This window comes from Branchiostoma floridae, chromosome 18 (genome assembly GCF_000003815.2).
Source record: "Branchiostoma floridae strain S238N-H82 chromosome 18, Bfl_VNyyK, whole genome shotgun sequence".
Classification (NCBI taxonomy): Eukaryota; Metazoa; Chordata; class Leptocardii; order Amphioxiformes; family Branchiostomatidae; genus Branchiostoma; species Branchiostoma floridae.
The window spans coordinates 3,598,475-3,617,322 of NC_049996.1; the positions used below are offsets into that span (position 1 = coordinate 3,598,475).

Sequence of the window (18,848 nt, forward strand, 5' to 3'; positions counted from 1 at the left end):
GGTGCTGTGAGTGTACTTCAGGACTACAGACCTTATACCCCCTTCACACGGGAAGGAATGAGCCGAAATTCCACCAGAATAACTATTCTTTGTCTATTATTGGGTATTAGTAGCTGGGTACCATCCGGAAAGTAGTTCGCTCCGGCGTTTATTATACATTGTATACAGTCGCTTCTTGCTCTGACATTCATTATACACTATACATAACGTTATAGTCGCTTCTCTGCATTCTAGGCATTCTCACTGCATCATATATTCTTTTGGCCACATTCTGGCAGGATTTGAAGTGGCATGCCGTATATTTATCCACTTCAAATATACCTCGTAAGTTTTGACAAAAAAATTCGTGCAGAAATGTCTGGAACGCAATGAGAATTTCAAGAATGCAATAAAGATACCTAGGAATATACAAAGAATAGTAATTCTGACAAATTTAGGGCTGATTCCGCTTCTAGGGTGGCTTAAAAGTACGCGACCTCCACAAAACAAATGGTCTCTTCCGAAATGTCATATCATCAATTTCGTCCCAATACATGTACGCCTACGGGCATGCTAGTAGTGTCAATAGTAAGTCAACACAAAACTCCTTACCTGTAAGATTGATATAGTGAGGGCACAAGACACACAAGTCCTCATCCAAAACAATTGTAAAGAATGTGAAACGTCTTACCAGCAAAGAATCTAAAACTTCTTGGCAGACAATTTTTGAGACCGCTCCTTTCACTGAATAACCAAGTAGTGACACATGACGCAAATAAACCGGTTTTGGCATAAACGCAAGCAAGCAAGCCCTGAAGTCAACAAGCGTACAAAAACACGCTAAGAAAACAACGTCTCTTTTATGTATTCAAAAACACACACACAATCATATATATGGAAAATTTGGATGAAATTCACGATGTCAATTACAAGAAGAACTAGAAAGGCCGACATTTGCTTGAGAGCAAATACAGCATATTTCAGCCATCTCCCTCATGCAACAATAGGCCTTGAGGTCGTTACGTTGACCCCTTTGGACATTGGAAAATGACCAAAAAAATCCCAAATATATCATTTTAAAGTGATCCATGCCAAAAATTATACATGGGTCATTTGAATAGATATCTAGAGCACCCCTTTACCAATTTACGGGTCATTAGGTTGTAAATCGAGGGAACAGGAGCCAAAAATGTCCAAATTTTGTCAAAAATGGCCATAAAATCGCAAAATTAAGTATTTTGTTGTACCGTATGGGAAAACTTTTATTGAATTTATGTGCACATAATTGAAGGGCACTTTTATACCAAATTTCAGATCATTTGGTTGTAAAACGAGGCTACAGGAGCCAAAAATGTCCTTTTCTGGTCAAAAAAATGCCCAAAAATCGCAAAATTAAGTATTTTGTTGTACCGTATGGGAAAACTTTTATTAAATTTATGTGCACATAATTGAAGGGCACTTTTATATCAAATTTCAGATCATTTGGTTGTAAAACGAGGCTACAGGAGCCACAAATGTCCTTTTTTGGTCAAAAAATGGCCCAAAATCGCAAAATTAAGCATTTTGTTGTACCGTATGGGAAAAATTTTATTGAATTTATGTGCACATAATTGAAGGGCACTTTTATACCAAATTTCAGATCATTTGGTTGTAAAACGAGGCTACAGGAGCCACAAATGTCCTTTTTTGGTCAAAAAATGGCAAAAAATCGCAAAATTAAGCATTTTGTTGTACCGTATGCCAAAACTGTTATTGAATCTAGGTGAGCATATGATCAAGGCACCTCTGTACCAAATTTCATGTCATTCGGCTGTAATACCAGGGTACAGGAGCCCGAAATATACATAAAAATTGACAAAAACCTCAATAAAATCATTTTAAAGGCAGATATGAAAAAAATGAAAAAAACACCTAGGGGTATTGGCTTACTCTACCTTTGTGCCAAATTTCAAGTCAATCGGTCAAAAAATGGCGGAGTTGATTCGATTTGAAGATTTGACAGGAGAAAGAAAGAAAGAAAGAAACATTACGAATACAATATATTTCACCATACCTATGGTATGGCTGAAATATAATGATAAGACACAGGGTTTTTGTGTACATATTGTCAACGCTTTACATTACATTTCAAGGACAGACAACAAGAGTTGAAGATTTAAGGGTGAACAAATAGTTTACGGGTCAAAAAGCTTAAGTTTAATTAAGTGTGCATGATGTGTGTATAGGCATCATTCTAGCCCAGATAACAAAGGATTTGAGATAATTACTGACGACATACGTCAGCCCAGCTTTAAAGAGCATGCTGGTAGACTTCTATAGAAAATGTTGCACATATATAAAAAACAATACTCACAAGACAGAAAAAATACCATGTTGATGTTAGGGAATCAAATAATTAAACATAACGCACACACACACACAGGCACACACACAGGCACACACACACACACAGGTTCACACAGGCTCACACACACACACACACACACACACAGAGGCATACACCCCCCCCCACACACACACACACAAATTGGAAAACCGAGGTGATATAACAAATACAGTGATACGATGTCAATTTTGTGAAAATGTGTTATTTCACATGACCTATACATGGATAACCAATAGTATATCGAACACATTGTTTTCTCTATTTTTAACCTTTCTTATCGTATACATACTGAGTCTACATGCACATAAATACAAAACTCCTAATTAAAAAAAAACTATTCTTACAGCATAACTTGTTCCTCTATCAAATCAGGTATAAAGATATAAAATTGGATAATTATGTATACGATACATGAGAGATTTTACCTTACTTGCTATGAAGTTTAACTTTCAACGACTCCTAACAGTTTCAATGTCATCTACAACGTTTGAGGTAAAATCGTACTTTAAATAACATCATTCTTTGTATGAAACTAAGTGCTATATTTAACAAGTTTGGTTACCGTCTGTCATCTTTTTCAGGGCAATTCTGACTGGTTCAAAATGTACTGCAGCATAGGAGTCGCTGCTTACAGATGCGGTCCCAAACGTAAAGTATCTACATAAAATTTATATACATAGCTATCTAATGCGGTGTTTACAGACGATCAACAAAACGTTGATTTTGTTTTGCAGTGACTTATTACCAACCTAATGAAAATATTCACTTAAGAAAAGTCTACAATTTCTTTATTTTTTACTTATCCAACATTTAATTGAAGAAAAAAAATTACTAGAAAAGCTGAGGCGGTCTTTTCTGGTACAGACTGACATCAATGTTCTTTAGTTCTTCATGAGACTCGACAAATTTGTAATGGAACAACGTCATAGCTTCTTTGCATTCTGATTGGATGATTTGAACCTGTTTGAAACTCAACCTCGTCCGCCATTCGTTGGCGGTTTTCTCTGGGTCTTTTTTGGTTCCGAAGGGGTCTTTCCTGTCTTTCATCCTTTTTGCCTTTTTTGTGTGACTTCCAAGCCATTTGGAAACGTCCCTAGACATTGGTATGTTAATTAGCTTGTAGAATCTCGCCATGGTTGTCATGGGGTCCAGACCAACGTCCTCGTACCGTACTAGAGCGTACCGTTTGCGTAACCACTCGCTCTGGTCGCGGTAAGGTTGCATGTTTGTCGTCATCCAGTCGCAGACCGTTCGTACTTCGCTTCTGTCTACATCGTTGTGAAGATGGTTTGTGACGGACACGTTATTCTTTACCAAAGCAAGTCGTGAAGCAATGATCGCTCTAGGATCTCTCACCAACTGAACAATCTTGAAATTCAGTTCTTCATCTTCCGTTAACGGCTTAAAAAGTGTTATATCGTTTAGTCGTATTGTCTTGATGGCAGTGAATTTGTTCTTGAGGCAGTTCGTTTGCAGAACTTCTGTGAATTTGTCGTCAGGGATCGGACATCTTCCGGGCCATTTTCTAGTCTTGTTTCTGTATCTGTCGCACATGCTGTCTATCGCTCTGCAAGTTTTCATGACACCGAGTTCCTTGGTAGTCAGGTAAAATTGCATGATGTCACGAATTGGTTCAAATTTGCATTTTGAAAGTCCCTCTAGTAGCTTTAGTTGCCATGCCGTACTGTTGTACGCTTTGTTTTTGTTGTATTCCAGTGCCCAAATCGGTTCGAAGAAGTAGAAGGCGTCAGGGTGTTGGTTGAATATCTCCCCCACGAAAGTTGATCCACTCCGCATTTGAGTCATGACTATGACTGCAGTTCGTTTAGTTGCCACTTCAGTTTGTTTAGATACCGCTAGGGGCGCTGCTTTCTTCTTTGTCCTTGGTTGGGGTGTTGTAGTTACTGACTTGTCTTCGAAACCGCCAAAGATGAACTCAAGTGGGTCAATTTCTTCAGGCTGCTCGGGACGTATGACCAGCTTTGAAGGAGATTCTTGGTCTTGAAGTCGCTCTAAGTTGTAGCCAGCGTCTTCGAGTTTCTCCAAGGGGCTTCTGACGTCTTGGAGCATCCTTAGCATCTTACCATCGTTTGGTTCCTCGTAGGGGAAAGTGAATGCCAAATACGTGTACGTGGAAGTCCCCACGAAGAGTACAAGGAGTAGTATCTTCCTCAAGTTGAGGAGAAGCAGTTTCCTGCACATATGCATTGTTCTACACATTGTAAATTAAGCGTAGGCAGAGATGGTACGTTATGAAGAATTCTAGTTGCGCTATAACAGTGGATGTGGGAAATGCACGATTTAGTTCAACAGTCGAAAGCTTTCTTCAAGTAAAAGACGACTTGTTCATCCGTCGGAATTCACGTTTCTTATGTAGATGTCACTCCCAGCCTGTAAAAAATAATACAAAAGTTTATTTTAAAATTCGTCTCCGTATAGACTAAATGCAGTAGACATTGCATGAAATATTCAAGGTAAATATCATTCGCTGTCATTTTGCTAGCAAACGATAGGAGAAAAACAACAGTAAAAGCAATGCTAGTACTAAATCTATAGTTAACAATATAATTAACAACCAAAACAACCAGTTTGCGACGATTCCACTATCTTATGGGGGTGGGGAAACCCCAAGAGGGAGAAATGACATTTTATACAGCTAAATGAACAAATATAGAGTCTTTCCTACCGTAAGAATCTAAACTTCCCATATTTCATGTACAATTTCACCCGATAAAGGGTTCTCAATGCCCCCCTCCCCATAAGAAGTTCGCATGCTATCACACAAGTATGGACAATACGTTGTCCAAGCGTAACGAATGACTTGCGAGTTTTGCTCCAGGCATTTTTACGTTTGCTGACGTCACTGTGTGGCCATGTTCCCACATAAAACATCATTAAGTGACCTAGATGACGTAAACGAGCTGAACCATATACTGGGACTTTCATGTTTTGTCTTGTTTTGTTTTTGTTTGGTTTGTATCTCCACTAGTGACTGATACGTCAATACTCTAACTTTGTCCATGGGCCAGGACCCCATATTTCACATATCGGTACCCTCTAGGGCCCGGGGCAAATTCTCCTTGTTATTTTTGAATAGTAGAAGGTATATATTTTGATGTGATAGCCATTCTGGTATGGTAACTTTATACCGGCTATCAGCCTTCAAACCTATAACCATCAAAATGATCTGGAAATCCGTAACTTAAACAAGGGGGAGGGGCAAACAATTGAACTTTCCAAGAATGGCAAGCACTTACATCGAAATAAAACATCAACATACAAAAAAAAAAAAAAATCGATCCGTTAACTTTTTGTTAGGTTTTCAATATTTTTAGCATAAATGCAGCTCAAATATGTCTTACTTCTTCCCGTGCATAGAAGCTATCTGCCACTCCAAAACACTGGCTCTAGCTATTCAGATCAAAAGATACTGAAACTGGAAGTTGCTACAGAGCCCAAAATATATACTCTGCAAGTAGAGGTTCGGCTCCGACTGTTTTTGACTTGTTTTAGGCGTTTTTTTTACATGTTTAAGGCATTTCTGTCAGACTTTCTATTTCTTTCCAAAGAAAACGGTACAGAATGGAAAACCAGACAAAAATGCCTAAAAAATTTTTGAAAATAGCCGGAGCCGAACCTCTGCTTAGAGAGTACAAAATCTAATCATTTCAAGGTCTCATCAAGACTTACTCGCATTCTAAGTCTGAAGACAATGTGCCAAGGTCTTCTCGAGTTATAAAGGAAGATTAGTAAATAGCAAGGATTCCTTAAGGTAAGGGCACAACCCGCCGAACGTGCAATTTGCCCGTACGTTTTTTTTTTTTTGGGGGGGGGGGGAGGCCACGTCCGCCACGTATTTCTGAAAATGTGGGGAACGACTGGCAAGAGTAGGGAAGGAGTACGTCAGCGCACGGCACACAAAGTTTTGCCTGCACGTAAAGTTCTACGGCGTGTCTGCGTGCTCCAAAATCCGTTGGATCCCCTACGAGTTCGTACGTAGGCGGTACTTACCACTTACGGATCCCAAAAGATTGCCCACGTTTAGGCACGTAGACAGCACATATTTGCACGTTCGGCGGGTTATGCCTTTAGCTTAAGCTTTCAATAGAAATTCTGATGTAGTGATCTCTTATCTTTTTCCCCCCCTCATTTGCATATTTGCGTGCGGTAACCTAGTTTAAATGTGTACAAAATTGCGTCACACAAAAGAAGCAAAATTGTCTTCTGGCAAAAGCGATTAGATCTAAAATTTGCATGAAAAAGGCGGCGATCATCTAATCAAATCAAATTAAAGTCACATCTAAAAAAAAAATCCTTGACATTCTGAATTTGTGGTGACATTCTTCAAGAAGGTTATGTTTTCATAATATTTGTTATTTGAGTAGCAAGTGTAGTAACGAATGTCAAATTAAAAAAAAAGCGTTTTCCGACGGTACTGTAGCGGGCTGTGAATGAATTTTTTTTGAGCAACATAACTCAAGAAGCTGTATATGGATCTTAAAGAAATTCGGTAGGTGAGTAGCGATTATGAAAAGGAAGGTCAAGTTTGAAAATGGTTTACCTGGCATTTTCCGTCGTTACTTTATGTCTGTGACAATATAACTCGAGAATCCTTGGATGGATACTGATATTTATTATGTGGCTCGTAGATTTCATGAAGAACACGACCTACATTGCTCTGATCACGTACTGATCACAGTTCAACCTTGTTTTTCTCGCCACTTACATGTACGTACCTACTGAACATCAACTGGAAAGTACTGACTACAACGACTTGAAAATTGGTAAATGTTAACTTTATATGCGCATGCAATTGTGCCCCAAAATTTGAGCTGTGAATCTTATTTCTGGTTAAGGCCTCTGGTTTGGGACTAGCCAAAACTATCATGCAAGTAACCTTCCAGGGAGGAAGAAAGAAGGATAGGCAACCAAAAAGATGGGCGAATAATATCAGAGAATAGGCAGACACGACACTAAGTAATACACTAAGAAGGACACAAAACTGAGAGGGGTTGGGAAAAACTGATTGTCAGGTCCTCTATGGTGCCCTCACGGTCAATAGTTAGTCTAAGAGATAGATGAGATAAGATTAACGTTTTGTTTATTGTTCACCCCACACCCATCCCCTAGAATAATTTTATCATCCTGGATACGTATGGTTTGTATCTGTTTGGGTTTCAAAAAGACACCCACACAACACAGAAAAAAAGCCACAATCACACCACTCTACAATTATGGGTTATTTTCTTCCTTGCTCTCACGCCCAACCTATCCCTTTATCTAGCCGCCCTGTCTCTGTGACCACAACCCCAATATCACCGACAATGATCGCATTCTACTGTACTTAGACCAAGGACAAACTTGCTTAGACGGACAATAAGGGACAAATTCTGCGTAAAATGCAAGTTGAGTCATCTAAGGTCACCCAGATTGGCGACTGGCAGCACAGGGTTGGACAAGTCCACTAACCCGATTGTTTGGTTTGGTTTATTTAGATCTCCATTAGTGAAATACACTAGTCTTCCTGGAGTCCACATTAAAACAATACAGAAATAATAGCAACAGAAAAGTACAAATAATACATAACTCTGAAATAACAGAAAGCAAACATATTGTCCAGGACATATTTTCCAGGACAAGTGAAAGTGCTGTTCGGGCAAGCATGTCCTACCCCACTTGTTCGACCGGGCAAGTCAGATTTCTCAATGACAGAGATTTTGATATACTTCTTCTTACCTTTCACAGCCCAAGCATTGCTTAACACAGTAAAAATAGAGCTAGCAATAAATGAATTCCATGGATGGTATTGTAACTACTTAGACTAATGTCATTTAAATGTCCGCACAAGTGAAAAGTTAGTTCGGGCAAGTAAATTTTCTACGTACTTGCCCGATACGACAGGTGAATTTTAGAAAACCTGTCCAACCCTAGAGGTATTGTATCGTTCAACATTCAAATCCACTACAACCGTTAGCACCATGGTTGTCTACTGAAAGGAAACAAGAAAAAAACAAACCTTTTTCCACAAGAAACCAAGACCATAGCAAGCACAAGTCAAAATATACAAGAAACAGAAGTTCTACTGCAGTACCAAGGTCACATACCAGGGAGCCAAAAATTAAAAAGACCTTCGTCTTTTCAACACCTACTCACATACCAAATATCATCGTAATCCATCTAGTGGTTCTTGAGTTATGCTGATGACAAAAGTCCGGAAACTCAAACAGACACACCCAGAACTATATCTCCACTATTAACATGGAGACAAAAACCTTATTCTTTACTTTGAGGCGTGCCAACTAGGGCAGATTAATTGTATTCTTAAAAGGGACTTTATGTAAGATTTTGGCCCTATGACCGAAAGAACATATTCCTGAGAACAAAATCTTCAGGTGAATGACATATATGAACACTGTGTAGCATGTGGGAATCATCATCTGGTATCTATGATATTAGTTAAAGTGTGAAAAAGGAAGCTGCACAAGCTTAAGTTCTACTGTCCATTGAGTTTCTCCAACCACCTCAAAATAGACCACCCAACAACATACCGTACACTGGAAGTTTTCTTGGGGTGGTCTTATGTATTATCATATGATTATTATTTAGCAGTACACCATTGGAAATTACGGTTTAATCGATTATAAAATCATTGACCTAGATTATAAGTCAGACAACTGGAATTTCATATTCTTAAAAGGAAAATTATGAATTAAACCTTTTGTTGCGTAGCCACAACACACTGTTGACTTGTTGTGATTTTTTGTACGGTTGATTTACCTAAAAGGTCGTCTTTTACGTGACATTTAACTGTCATTATCTGCTGTTATGTCGAGGTCACTTTTCATAGATCACAGGAAAAAAGTATTAATTCTTTTCTAGATCTTATCTCCTTTATGAAGACAGACAAAGACAATGTGGCACTGTTTTCAAGTTATCCACTTACTTTAACATTGCTACAGACAAAGAAAAGACAGAGGTAAAGGGCAGTGGGTTGTTATCTACTGTGTCTAGGGTATGGTATTGGGAGTAGAAGCCCAAATTAACCCTCTCATTCTACCACCTTTTACCTCCCCAACTGAAGTCAGGTAACCATTTTATACCTTTCTGGAGTAAGGAATAAAAAAAGTCCAGTCATAATGCTGCAATAATGTGGATATCATATTAGATCGTCAAAGTAACAAACCCAAAACAAATAATGCTCAGAAAAATAAGCTTAGCATAGTTCGAAACGCATGTTCGCGATTGTCAACGTCAGCTTTGATACTATCTCGAAGGCAACGTAGGGTCTACGCTTGGAGACTAGCTAATGGGACCCTAACTGCCCCCTACTTTGCCCCTGATGGGGTTATCTGGGGATAGTGACAATGTAGATGTAGATATAGATAAAAACCGAAGAACTCCGCTCTACTCCACTCAACTTTACTCTAAAGAAGTGAGCTTCATATACTGATACCACACTTCAAACCTTGTCTACTTTTCAATAAAAGTTCTATTAAAATCATGAATGGTCTAAAAACTAGAGAAGAAAACAACAGTTTCAGAAAGCAACTAGTTGTACTGTAAAGCGTAACTTCGTTGACTAATGAATAATAAATCATCATTAATTGACATCTAATTGTTACCCACCCTCCCCTCGAGAAATTTGCGAAGAGCAGTTCGGTTGCAAAATTTGTGTGTCCGGAAGTGTCTTTCACACAACTTTGGCGAAGATTTTTCCTTTTTCATAGTTATAGGAGAAAATAGAATCTCGTATTCTTTTGTTATATGTTATATCGTCAACTATAGGACATTTAGACAACACTTAAAGTACCCAAGCTAATCGTCAATACCTAGTATACAATTCCCCAAGCGACAAGAATGCTGTAAACCCACGAGCAAAATGTTTCTTTCTGTCTCTCTAAATAACCGAGCAAATTAAACCTTTTTCGTCAGTAGCCTAACGTTAACTCAACTACAACATATTCCTTATAATCACAGAACTTATCAAGAACAAGCAGTTCGAAGAACATGACATTTCTCTTCACCAGTGTAACTTCCTGTGTTACTAATAATCTATTCTCCAACCAGAGGTTATCAATTTCCGGTTGCTTTTGAACGTTTTTATCTTTCTATTTCGTCAGGTTTCGGTTTAACTGAAAAATATTCCGACAAAATAGAAAACCTGGAGAAAAGTCATAAAAGACACACACGTCCCAAAAGTAAACACATTCAGTGCCTAGCCACTGCTTGTACAAGTACTAAATCTCTTGTGAGTTCAGATTTTTTTAATCACGATTTCTTAGCTCACCGATTGTTTACTAATGTATAGCTTATAAAGTACGTACCTTTATGGTAAGGCTTTCCACACAGAGAGACTTGAAGAATAGAAGAACACCGGATTTCCCTCAAAAGAACACCGTACAACAAAGACTGTATACCGAAGTGAGTAAGATTTGCACCCGCTGTCGTCAATATGCGTTGGCCGCATGCGCCTTACTCGAACAGAAAAACCGGTTTATCAAGTTACCTTCTCAAAAGAATGACCCCAGATAATGTCTACAAACTGTTTCTTTGTGATTGTTCGCTCCAAAAATAAAACCACCTCTATAGGAAGACTGTACAGTAGTCTTCGTTCTCCCTTGTTGTTGTCTTATAAGTCGGTTGTATTAGTCTTTGGATGGTAAGAATGGGATGGCTGTAGAAGTGTATAGAAAAGTTGACCCCTGTAAAAGTTAATTATTGTACGTCAAGAATGGCAGAGGGGGACAAAAGGATAGCCCAAGGGTTGGATGTTATCTGCGGTCATACAGCATGCGAAATTGTCCACCATTCATTTAATTGTGTGGTGATATTTTGGTTCTCAAGGCTATTTAGTCGAGCGGTAGTTGACCCCTTGTCCGTACAAGTCAAAGGGGGACACAAAACGGGTTTCTTTTTGGACTGTGGCATTCACAAAGTTGTGCCAACCAGTGCCAACCGGTTTGCACACAAAAAAGTTCGCAATTTGCAAAATGGTGGTATGAATGGAAATATTTTGTGATGGATCTACATGTAGGTCTTAGTTCACTGGTTTTTAATTATATGGCAACCTTGCAATTTCCCAGACAATTATCTTGTATCTATTTTGGGGTCGAAATTGAGTTTGTGACATTTCGGGCGAGGTCATTTGGTATGCAGTGGTCACGTATTTTAGTCAGATCCAACCTGTTTGTACAAAACAAAGTTCGAAATTGGCAAAATGGTAGAATCACTACAAATCTATTTGCGATGAATTTCTAACAGTCACTGTACATTTTTAATTATTATAATAATTGATTGCAAATTCATGCCCGAAGGTTAATTGTAAGTATACATGAGAATAGAATTATAGTGGTCAAAATAATGATAGGGTATAGCATGCAGTAATGAAATGAACGTAGCCCCAAATACAAGTCATCATCTAGTGCTACTACTAATCTAAAACGGAAGCTATTGGGCTTGATTGGTAACCGGTCGTTTCGTTACATCGCCTTTTCGTTACAGTCGATTCGTTACATCACGAAGTCATTTCGTTACACATGGCATTTGATTTCTTCCCTGTATATGCAGTGGAGAATAAAACACAGACATCTGGGGAAATATATGTAATTAATTTTGTTGTGTTAACTTTTTTTTAGTTCGGTGCGATGCGCAAAGTTGGGAACATTTCAGTGGCAATTAGTTAAGTGGCAACCTGGCGATTTGCAAGACAATTATCTTGTATATATTTTGGGGCCAAAATTGAGGTTGTGACATTTCGGGCGAGGTCCTTTGATTTGTAGACTGGTCACGTATTTTACCCCCCCCCCCCTACACACAGGCACACACACACACATACACAAACACACACATAAACAAACACACAAACACAAACATACATACAGACAGAGAGAGAGAAAGAGAGAGTGAAAGAGACCATATACCTTTCTTTAGAGAAAATTAAAGAAATCACCATTCGTAAAATAATGGCGTCAGTGCAAATCACTTTTAGATGAAATTTAACAATTGTACATTTTTAATTCGTTACTCACGCTGCAATTTCCAAGAAGTCTACTTTTGGGTCAAAATTGATGATGTGGTCATGTATTTTTTAACTTTGTGTCGCACGTCAAACACACACACAAATACACACACGAAATACACACGCACACACACACACACTCACGCACACATACACACACACAAACACACACACACACACGCACAAACGAACCCTGCTAAAACACAAACTCCTTTTTTTTAAATGGAGATCTGACACAAGTTAGCAACATCCAATTACTAAGGGGTTGTGCATTCCCATTCGAGGTTCTACATAGAAGTCTGTCAAGTCTTAAAGATTATAGTCTGCAGTCATTTCTCAAACTGTCTGGCCCTTGCCAAACGAAGTACAGGTCACGAAGAACTCTGACACGCTTTTAGAGACTCTTGAAGTAAAAGTAATGCCCCAAACCCTGAACTTTCGCTCTACTATACTTTTATACCATGTATATGTAACAATATATATTGATAGATTTATTAGAACTTGATGTAATCTGTTGCTCTGATATATTCTATCTGACCCTTACCTCCCTCATGACCTAAATGAAAAGCGGCCTGTAGGCTGATTTGAGCTTTTCACGAATAAAAGAAAAGTTCATGCAAACAAGGAGCAAAGGCTATAGGAAGTGAGCAGCAAAACAAAGGTTAATGTTTAACAAGATGCAACAGACCAGTGTGAGGGGTCAACCACCGCTCATTTAGTAACCTTGAAAACTGAAATATCACTACACATTGACAAGACTGTCGGAAAATTTCGCATTAGGCCACAACAAGTAGATTTTATGGATGACATCAGCGAACTCATTAACTTTTGCCTGATTTCAGAAAAAAAACAAGATTTTTTTCCTCTTGGGGGATGATCAGATAGACCAAAAAATTGGCAAAGGTGTTGTAGCCTAATAATCATACTTGTAGAAGTGACACAAGGGAGGTAGCCATGACTATAGTTGCAGAAGTGAAACTAGTTGGATAGTTGTTAATAGTGCAACCAATATTGAAGCCATGAAATTGCCAGCTTAGCTTGGCAGGTGATACCAGTCTACTACGATAGTGTCACTTTTACTACACTAGTTTACTTATTTGATGCATTGTTAGTTGTGATGCCACGTTTTGTCATTTCAAATCTTCGTTCATCGTGTCTATTTTGAATATTTTGGCCATCTTGTTTTTTTTGCGCTATTTCATTATTTTTGCACTCTTACTTGCTGTGGCCTTACTGTATGGTTGTAGGTAGAATCCATGCCTTGGGCTATCCCATTATCCCGTTGCCATTCTTGACGTAAAGTAATTAATTTTAACTGCCGGGGTCACCTTTTCTATACAGCCATCCCATACTTACTATCAAAAGACTATTTCAACCGACTTATAAGACAACAATGGCGGAGACTACTTTGGAACCTTCCTATATAGAGAGGTGTTCCAAGATTTGCACTGCTGATGCCATTTTGCTAACTGCGAACTTGTAAAAATTCGCTCCCCCCCCCCAAATCGTAATTTCACGCGGCGATTTCCAGAACTTTGCGAAATGTAGGCTCGAAGGTTCTTTTCTGGACTGTCGCAACTTGTGAAAGGCATTCGCATTCAGATACACACTCAGATACCGTATGATTTTCTTAGAAAATGAAAAAAAAATCGCAATTTGTAAAATGGTGGAATTGGATGAATCTTAATCGTTGTACACGTTGTACACACACACACACAAACACACACACACACACAAACGAAACCTGCCAAACCATAAGTTATACCTCCATTCTTCATGAGGGTGGGGGGGATTGGACAACAAGCACATCTTGGGATTTGGCACAAGTACAGTAATAAATGAAAGTCCATTGTATGCATGCTTATTTTCAAGATTGATATCTGTCAAGTCGTAAAGATTATAATCATAGTGTACAGTCAAACTGCAGTAATATAGTACTCGGTGCTCTGAAGTCTGGCCCTTCGCCAAACGCACGACAGGACTATTAATAACTAGAGTTCCTCGAACACACATCTTCGCCAAATAAACATTCTTTATCGAAGGTCGTTGTTTTTGAATGATTAATGTATGTAATTATGGCTATAATGGGCCGGATAAGCACCAAATACAGCTTAATACGAGATGTTAATATAGCAAAGCTGGATGTAAGGTCTTTAGTTAGGCTAGGTTAGGCTAGGTCTTTAGTTTTATATAAGATTTCACTCTACAAAATGTACATTGCAGTCTTTTCGTAAAAAAAGAAATAATAAACAAACTTTGAGTGACTGGCCTATATATTAGATAATAGGTCATCTAAGGGTTACCTAAGGGTCATACGTAAGGATTGTTACGGCCCCGCCTTGGTGAATGTTTGTGTCCATCTCATGAAAATAGTAAGTAAAGTTTTGCAATCGCGAGTTAAGTCAGAGGTATTTTACACAGTCTACCTGGCCTGGCTATCACGTCAGGCTACTCAGATCCCCCCATTCATAGCCCCGCAAAGACAAAATAGCTGATTGACATGACAGGCATAGTAATTGCTAATCTCCAAGTATTAGTATATTCATAAGCCTTACTTAGATCCTCCTCTACAACCTAGCACAAACCGAGACAAGATACGATACCACCCGCGTTCTATGACCGCACTCGTACAACCCGGAAGTATATGATATTGTCGTAATCGGTTGCACGGAAACCCCCATGCAGTGTGAAATCGAGGCCAAAATCAGGCAAAAAGAGCCAGTTTGAAGGCCAACTTTGACTCTTCAAATCTCATCCCGAAATAGTATTTGAATCATTAAGCGTGCTGTATGCGATCGAACAACTCATGAGGATTACGTTGGCACCTTTGACAGCCTGATTTGGCCCACCGCGATGTTTTAATCTTTTTTTACGTGACCATGTCTTATGCCTCAAACGGGCGGGCGTGTAACACCCTGCCATGGCATGACGATTAGTTCTGCTCCACCTTTGATTTGTCTGTGCTAAGACCTGGAGACTGAGGGCAGGGGGTTAATTTGGTGTGACTGGCCCTTGTCAGGGAAAGGAGATCAGGCTTCTGCTTCTGTCTGAAGGGCTTGAATGATAAATGAAGATTGATGGTCCACACATTAGTGCTGGACTAGGGTGACAATGGTGCCAGTGTCATGTTGCACTGCACACCACTTTTGTAAGGGATGTGGTTCTCTCCATGATAAGAATCCCAAAGTAATTATATTAAGTAGATCGCAATTTACATAATTAGCATCTCATTATGTTGATAATCACCCTAAGTACCTACCTACCAAAAGCAAAGAATATCCATCAATCCCCTCTGCAGTTATCCTTTTTAAAAGTTACAAACTATAAGACCCACTGCAGTTCCAAACAAGCTGCTAGGGGGCCCAAAATTACACCATTCACTCCTAGTCCCAACAGCTATCCACCACTTAAAAATCATGAACATGGCACTTCTGGAAAATTTAGGCGCAAGCTTTGACGCTCACTTGCAGTACCAAAACAAGTCGCTAGGAGGCCCATTATCGAACTTGACCTTCCTTTCTGTGTCCCCTACCTATCAACAAAATATCATTAGCATCCATGTAGAACATCTCGAGTTATCGTGTTAACAGACAAACGCAATTACATACAAAGCCAGCTACAGCACCATAGGTAAAAGCTAGCTAAACCATTCTCGCACATGACAATCCTTTACACAACCGCTACACACCTGCCAAATATCGTAGAAATCGCCCAGCTGCATTTTGAGTTATGCTTCTCGAAACAAACCTCGAAAAAATACAAAGGTCGCTGCTGTACCGTAGGAAAACGCCAGGTAAACCATTTTCAAACTAGGCATGCCTTTCGACAACCGCTACACACCTACAAAAAATCAAAAAGTTCCATCCACAATTTCTCGACTTATAAGCTGTTGACCTACATACAGACCCAAGTAAGCAATCTTATAATCTTCGCTGGCGAAGATAATAATAAATCAAATATGGGTTCTATAGGAGGTGGTTAACCTGGCAAACGTCAAGGTTCAAACAAGAAGCAAAGTTGAAAGACAACAATTCATTGCGATGTTTATGTTCATCTATTTTACTTAGGAACGATACATTGCGGCACAACTTCATGTATTGCAGTTTTAGCATTTTATGTTGTGAATCTATATGTCCAACAATTCATAATGATAATAATAAAATTTCTTAACACATTTGCCCTTTGCCCTGTCCCATCACCATCATCATCATCATAAGTTTAATTAATTTAACCCTTGTGGTGCTGACAAATTTTCACTATATATTTTCCAATTCTGGGCGTTGTAGACTCTTTGATGCTTGAAAAGTAGAGACCTTAAGCTTTGTAATGATGTATAACTTTATAGGCTTATTTGGAAGGAAAGTAACAAAAAAGTAGCATAGTGAAAACAGTACCAGCATATGCTTCCCAACATATGTTGGGTCAAGCACTTCAACGGCTCTAGTCACACATTCTACACACATGACATAACTATACGTCTATAGCTATGGCAAATTTCGGGATGTACAGAATATTTTAAAAATGACTAATAAAGGTTCCAAGGCGTACCAACTACAAGGCATCCAATACTCGTTCAGAAAAGAACAAGACATAGACTGTCATGCCTTCGAGTATACTAGCAATAGAGTTATAATATCAACATAGAATCGATGTGTACAAAAATCGTTTTCCCAAGAAAACTATCGTAGAGTGGAGTGAAGTTCTCGCTACAAAGTGCTAAAGGAGTATCCTCAATAAGAAAACTTTAAATGCTTAACTACCACTAAATGTGCGAAGTTTAGATGTGACAAGTACTTCCATAGTACGCCAAACGGCAGTTATACCAGCTATATACAGAATATGACACAGATGATGGTGTGTTTCACAGAAGGGAGGTTATACCGACTATATAGATACAAATACAGAAACTGTTGTGTTACACCGAAGGGCAGTTATACCGGACATACGGATACACATACAGAAGCTAGTGTGTTACACCGAAGGGCATTTATACGGATACACAGATAAAGATACAGAAGCTGGACAGATGTGTTACGCTGAAGGGCATCTATACGGATATACAGATAAAGATACTGTATCAGAAGCTGGTGTGTTACACTGAAGGGCAGTTATAATGATATACAGATAAAGATACAGAAGCTGGTGTGTTACACTGAAGGGCAGTTATACCGACTATACAAGTACAGAAGCTGGTGTGTTACGCCGAAAGGTCGTTATACCATCTATATTAGATACAGAAACTGTTGTGTTACACCGAAGGAGAGTTATCAGCTATGTAGATACAGATACATAACTTATTTACACGACCCCAACCCACATACCAAATCAACATAGAGATCCATCCACAGCTTCTCAAGTTACTCAGTATACTTTCCAAAAAACCTAGCCTTCTTGGGAAAGATGAATATTGGAATATTGCTTTATACGACAGGTTTGTTAACGTGTCTTCCACCACGTGAGCATGTCGTCCAGCTTGCCCATCCACCACGGCACGCCATCTACCTCCTCCGGGGCGCACAGCAGCCTGAACAGGCGGGGGAAGGTGCGATGTAGCCAGCCGAGAGGGAGGAGAAGACCGTGCGCTAACTTCAGCGGCAACTTGTCCGTATAGCACGAGACATACACACCGTTTACGATCATGTAGCCACTGTACGTGTGTGGACAGTACTGACCGCTTTTCAACACATAGCGAACGTTTACTACCTTTTCGGGTACCAGGGATTCTGTAGACTCTACGACGGTGAAAATCTTGTCGCCTTCTGCGATGTCTTTGGCGGCAACAGTGACGTTCTTTTCACCTTTGATGATCGCGATGAGATGGCTCTTCGAGAGTGCGACCGTCTTGCCCGTTTCTGTGGTCACGGCAATGAACGTTGATAGGACGTCTTCAACAGCATGGCTGTAGAGGAACACTGGCTCAAATATGGCTGCAGATACTTTCACCTTGTCATCTACATGAAGAGAGCAGAGAGGAACTTCTGTAACCTCACTGTCAGAACCTGTCATCACCAAGACAGACGACGACGATGGAAGGCAGTCCTTTTTGGCGTCTTTCTCCACTTCTTTCTGCAGCTTCTGCATGATTTCCTTTCCCTGTCCCTCGTTCTCTTGTACTAAGGTCACCAGTTCCTCATACTTACGATGTATCTCTGCTAAATTGGTGTGCCGTATCGTCGTTGGGATGTTGTTCCTCTGCTTGCGAGGATGGTGTTTGGTTGTTGACGTCCAGAGGAAGTGCTGCTGCAGCGCCTTGCTCATCGTTTTCAAGTTCACGGGCAGCGGCATCCTTCGTGCGCTGATCAACAGATATTCCCGTGGCCTTGAACGCTGGCATTGAAGATGAACGTTTGGTACGGTCACCTCTGCGATTGCTCCTTCTAGATCGAGCTTGCGCATTCTGTCCACTGGCTTGCTGGTTCATCGTCTTCATAGCCTTGACAGCTACAGTTTTCCCGCTGTTGTCTT

The 18,848-nt window shown here is 39.6% G+C and overlaps 2 protein-coding genes across 2 annotated transcripts in view; both read right to left on the bottom strand.

Annotated features, from left to right (window-relative positions):
• LOC118406110 (carbohydrate sulfotransferase 3-like) overlaps positions 1–886 on the bottom strand; it is a 5,022-nt gene extending 4,136 nt beyond the window's left edge. Inside the window, exon 1 of the mRNA XM_035805978.1 lies at positions 592–886. The gene's annotated coding sequence lies outside the window, so the exon portion shown is untranslated. The remainder of the gene's footprint in view (positions 1–591) is intronic.
• Positions 887–2,547: 1,661 nt separating this feature from the next.
• On the bottom strand, positions 2,548–10,820 carry LOC118406106 (carbohydrate sulfotransferase 1-like). The gene is made up of 2 exons (XM_035805973.1): positions 10,690–10,820; positions 2,548–4,756 (listed from the first exon to the last, which is right to left on the bottom strand). The coding sequence occupies exon 2, from the start codon at positions 4,583–4,585 to the stop codon at positions 3,197–3,199; it is 1,389 nt and encodes a 462-aa protein (XP_035661866.1). The 5' UTR covers positions 4,586–4,756; positions 10,690–10,820; the 3' UTR covers positions 2,548–3,196.
• Positions 10,821–18,848: the final 8,028 nt, after the last annotated feature.

Coding starts and splice junctions, on each gene's coding strand:
- LOC118406106 (XM_035805973.1), bottom strand. CDS start 4,585: ATGTGTAGAACAATGCATATGTGCAGGAAACTGCTTCTCCTCAACTTG.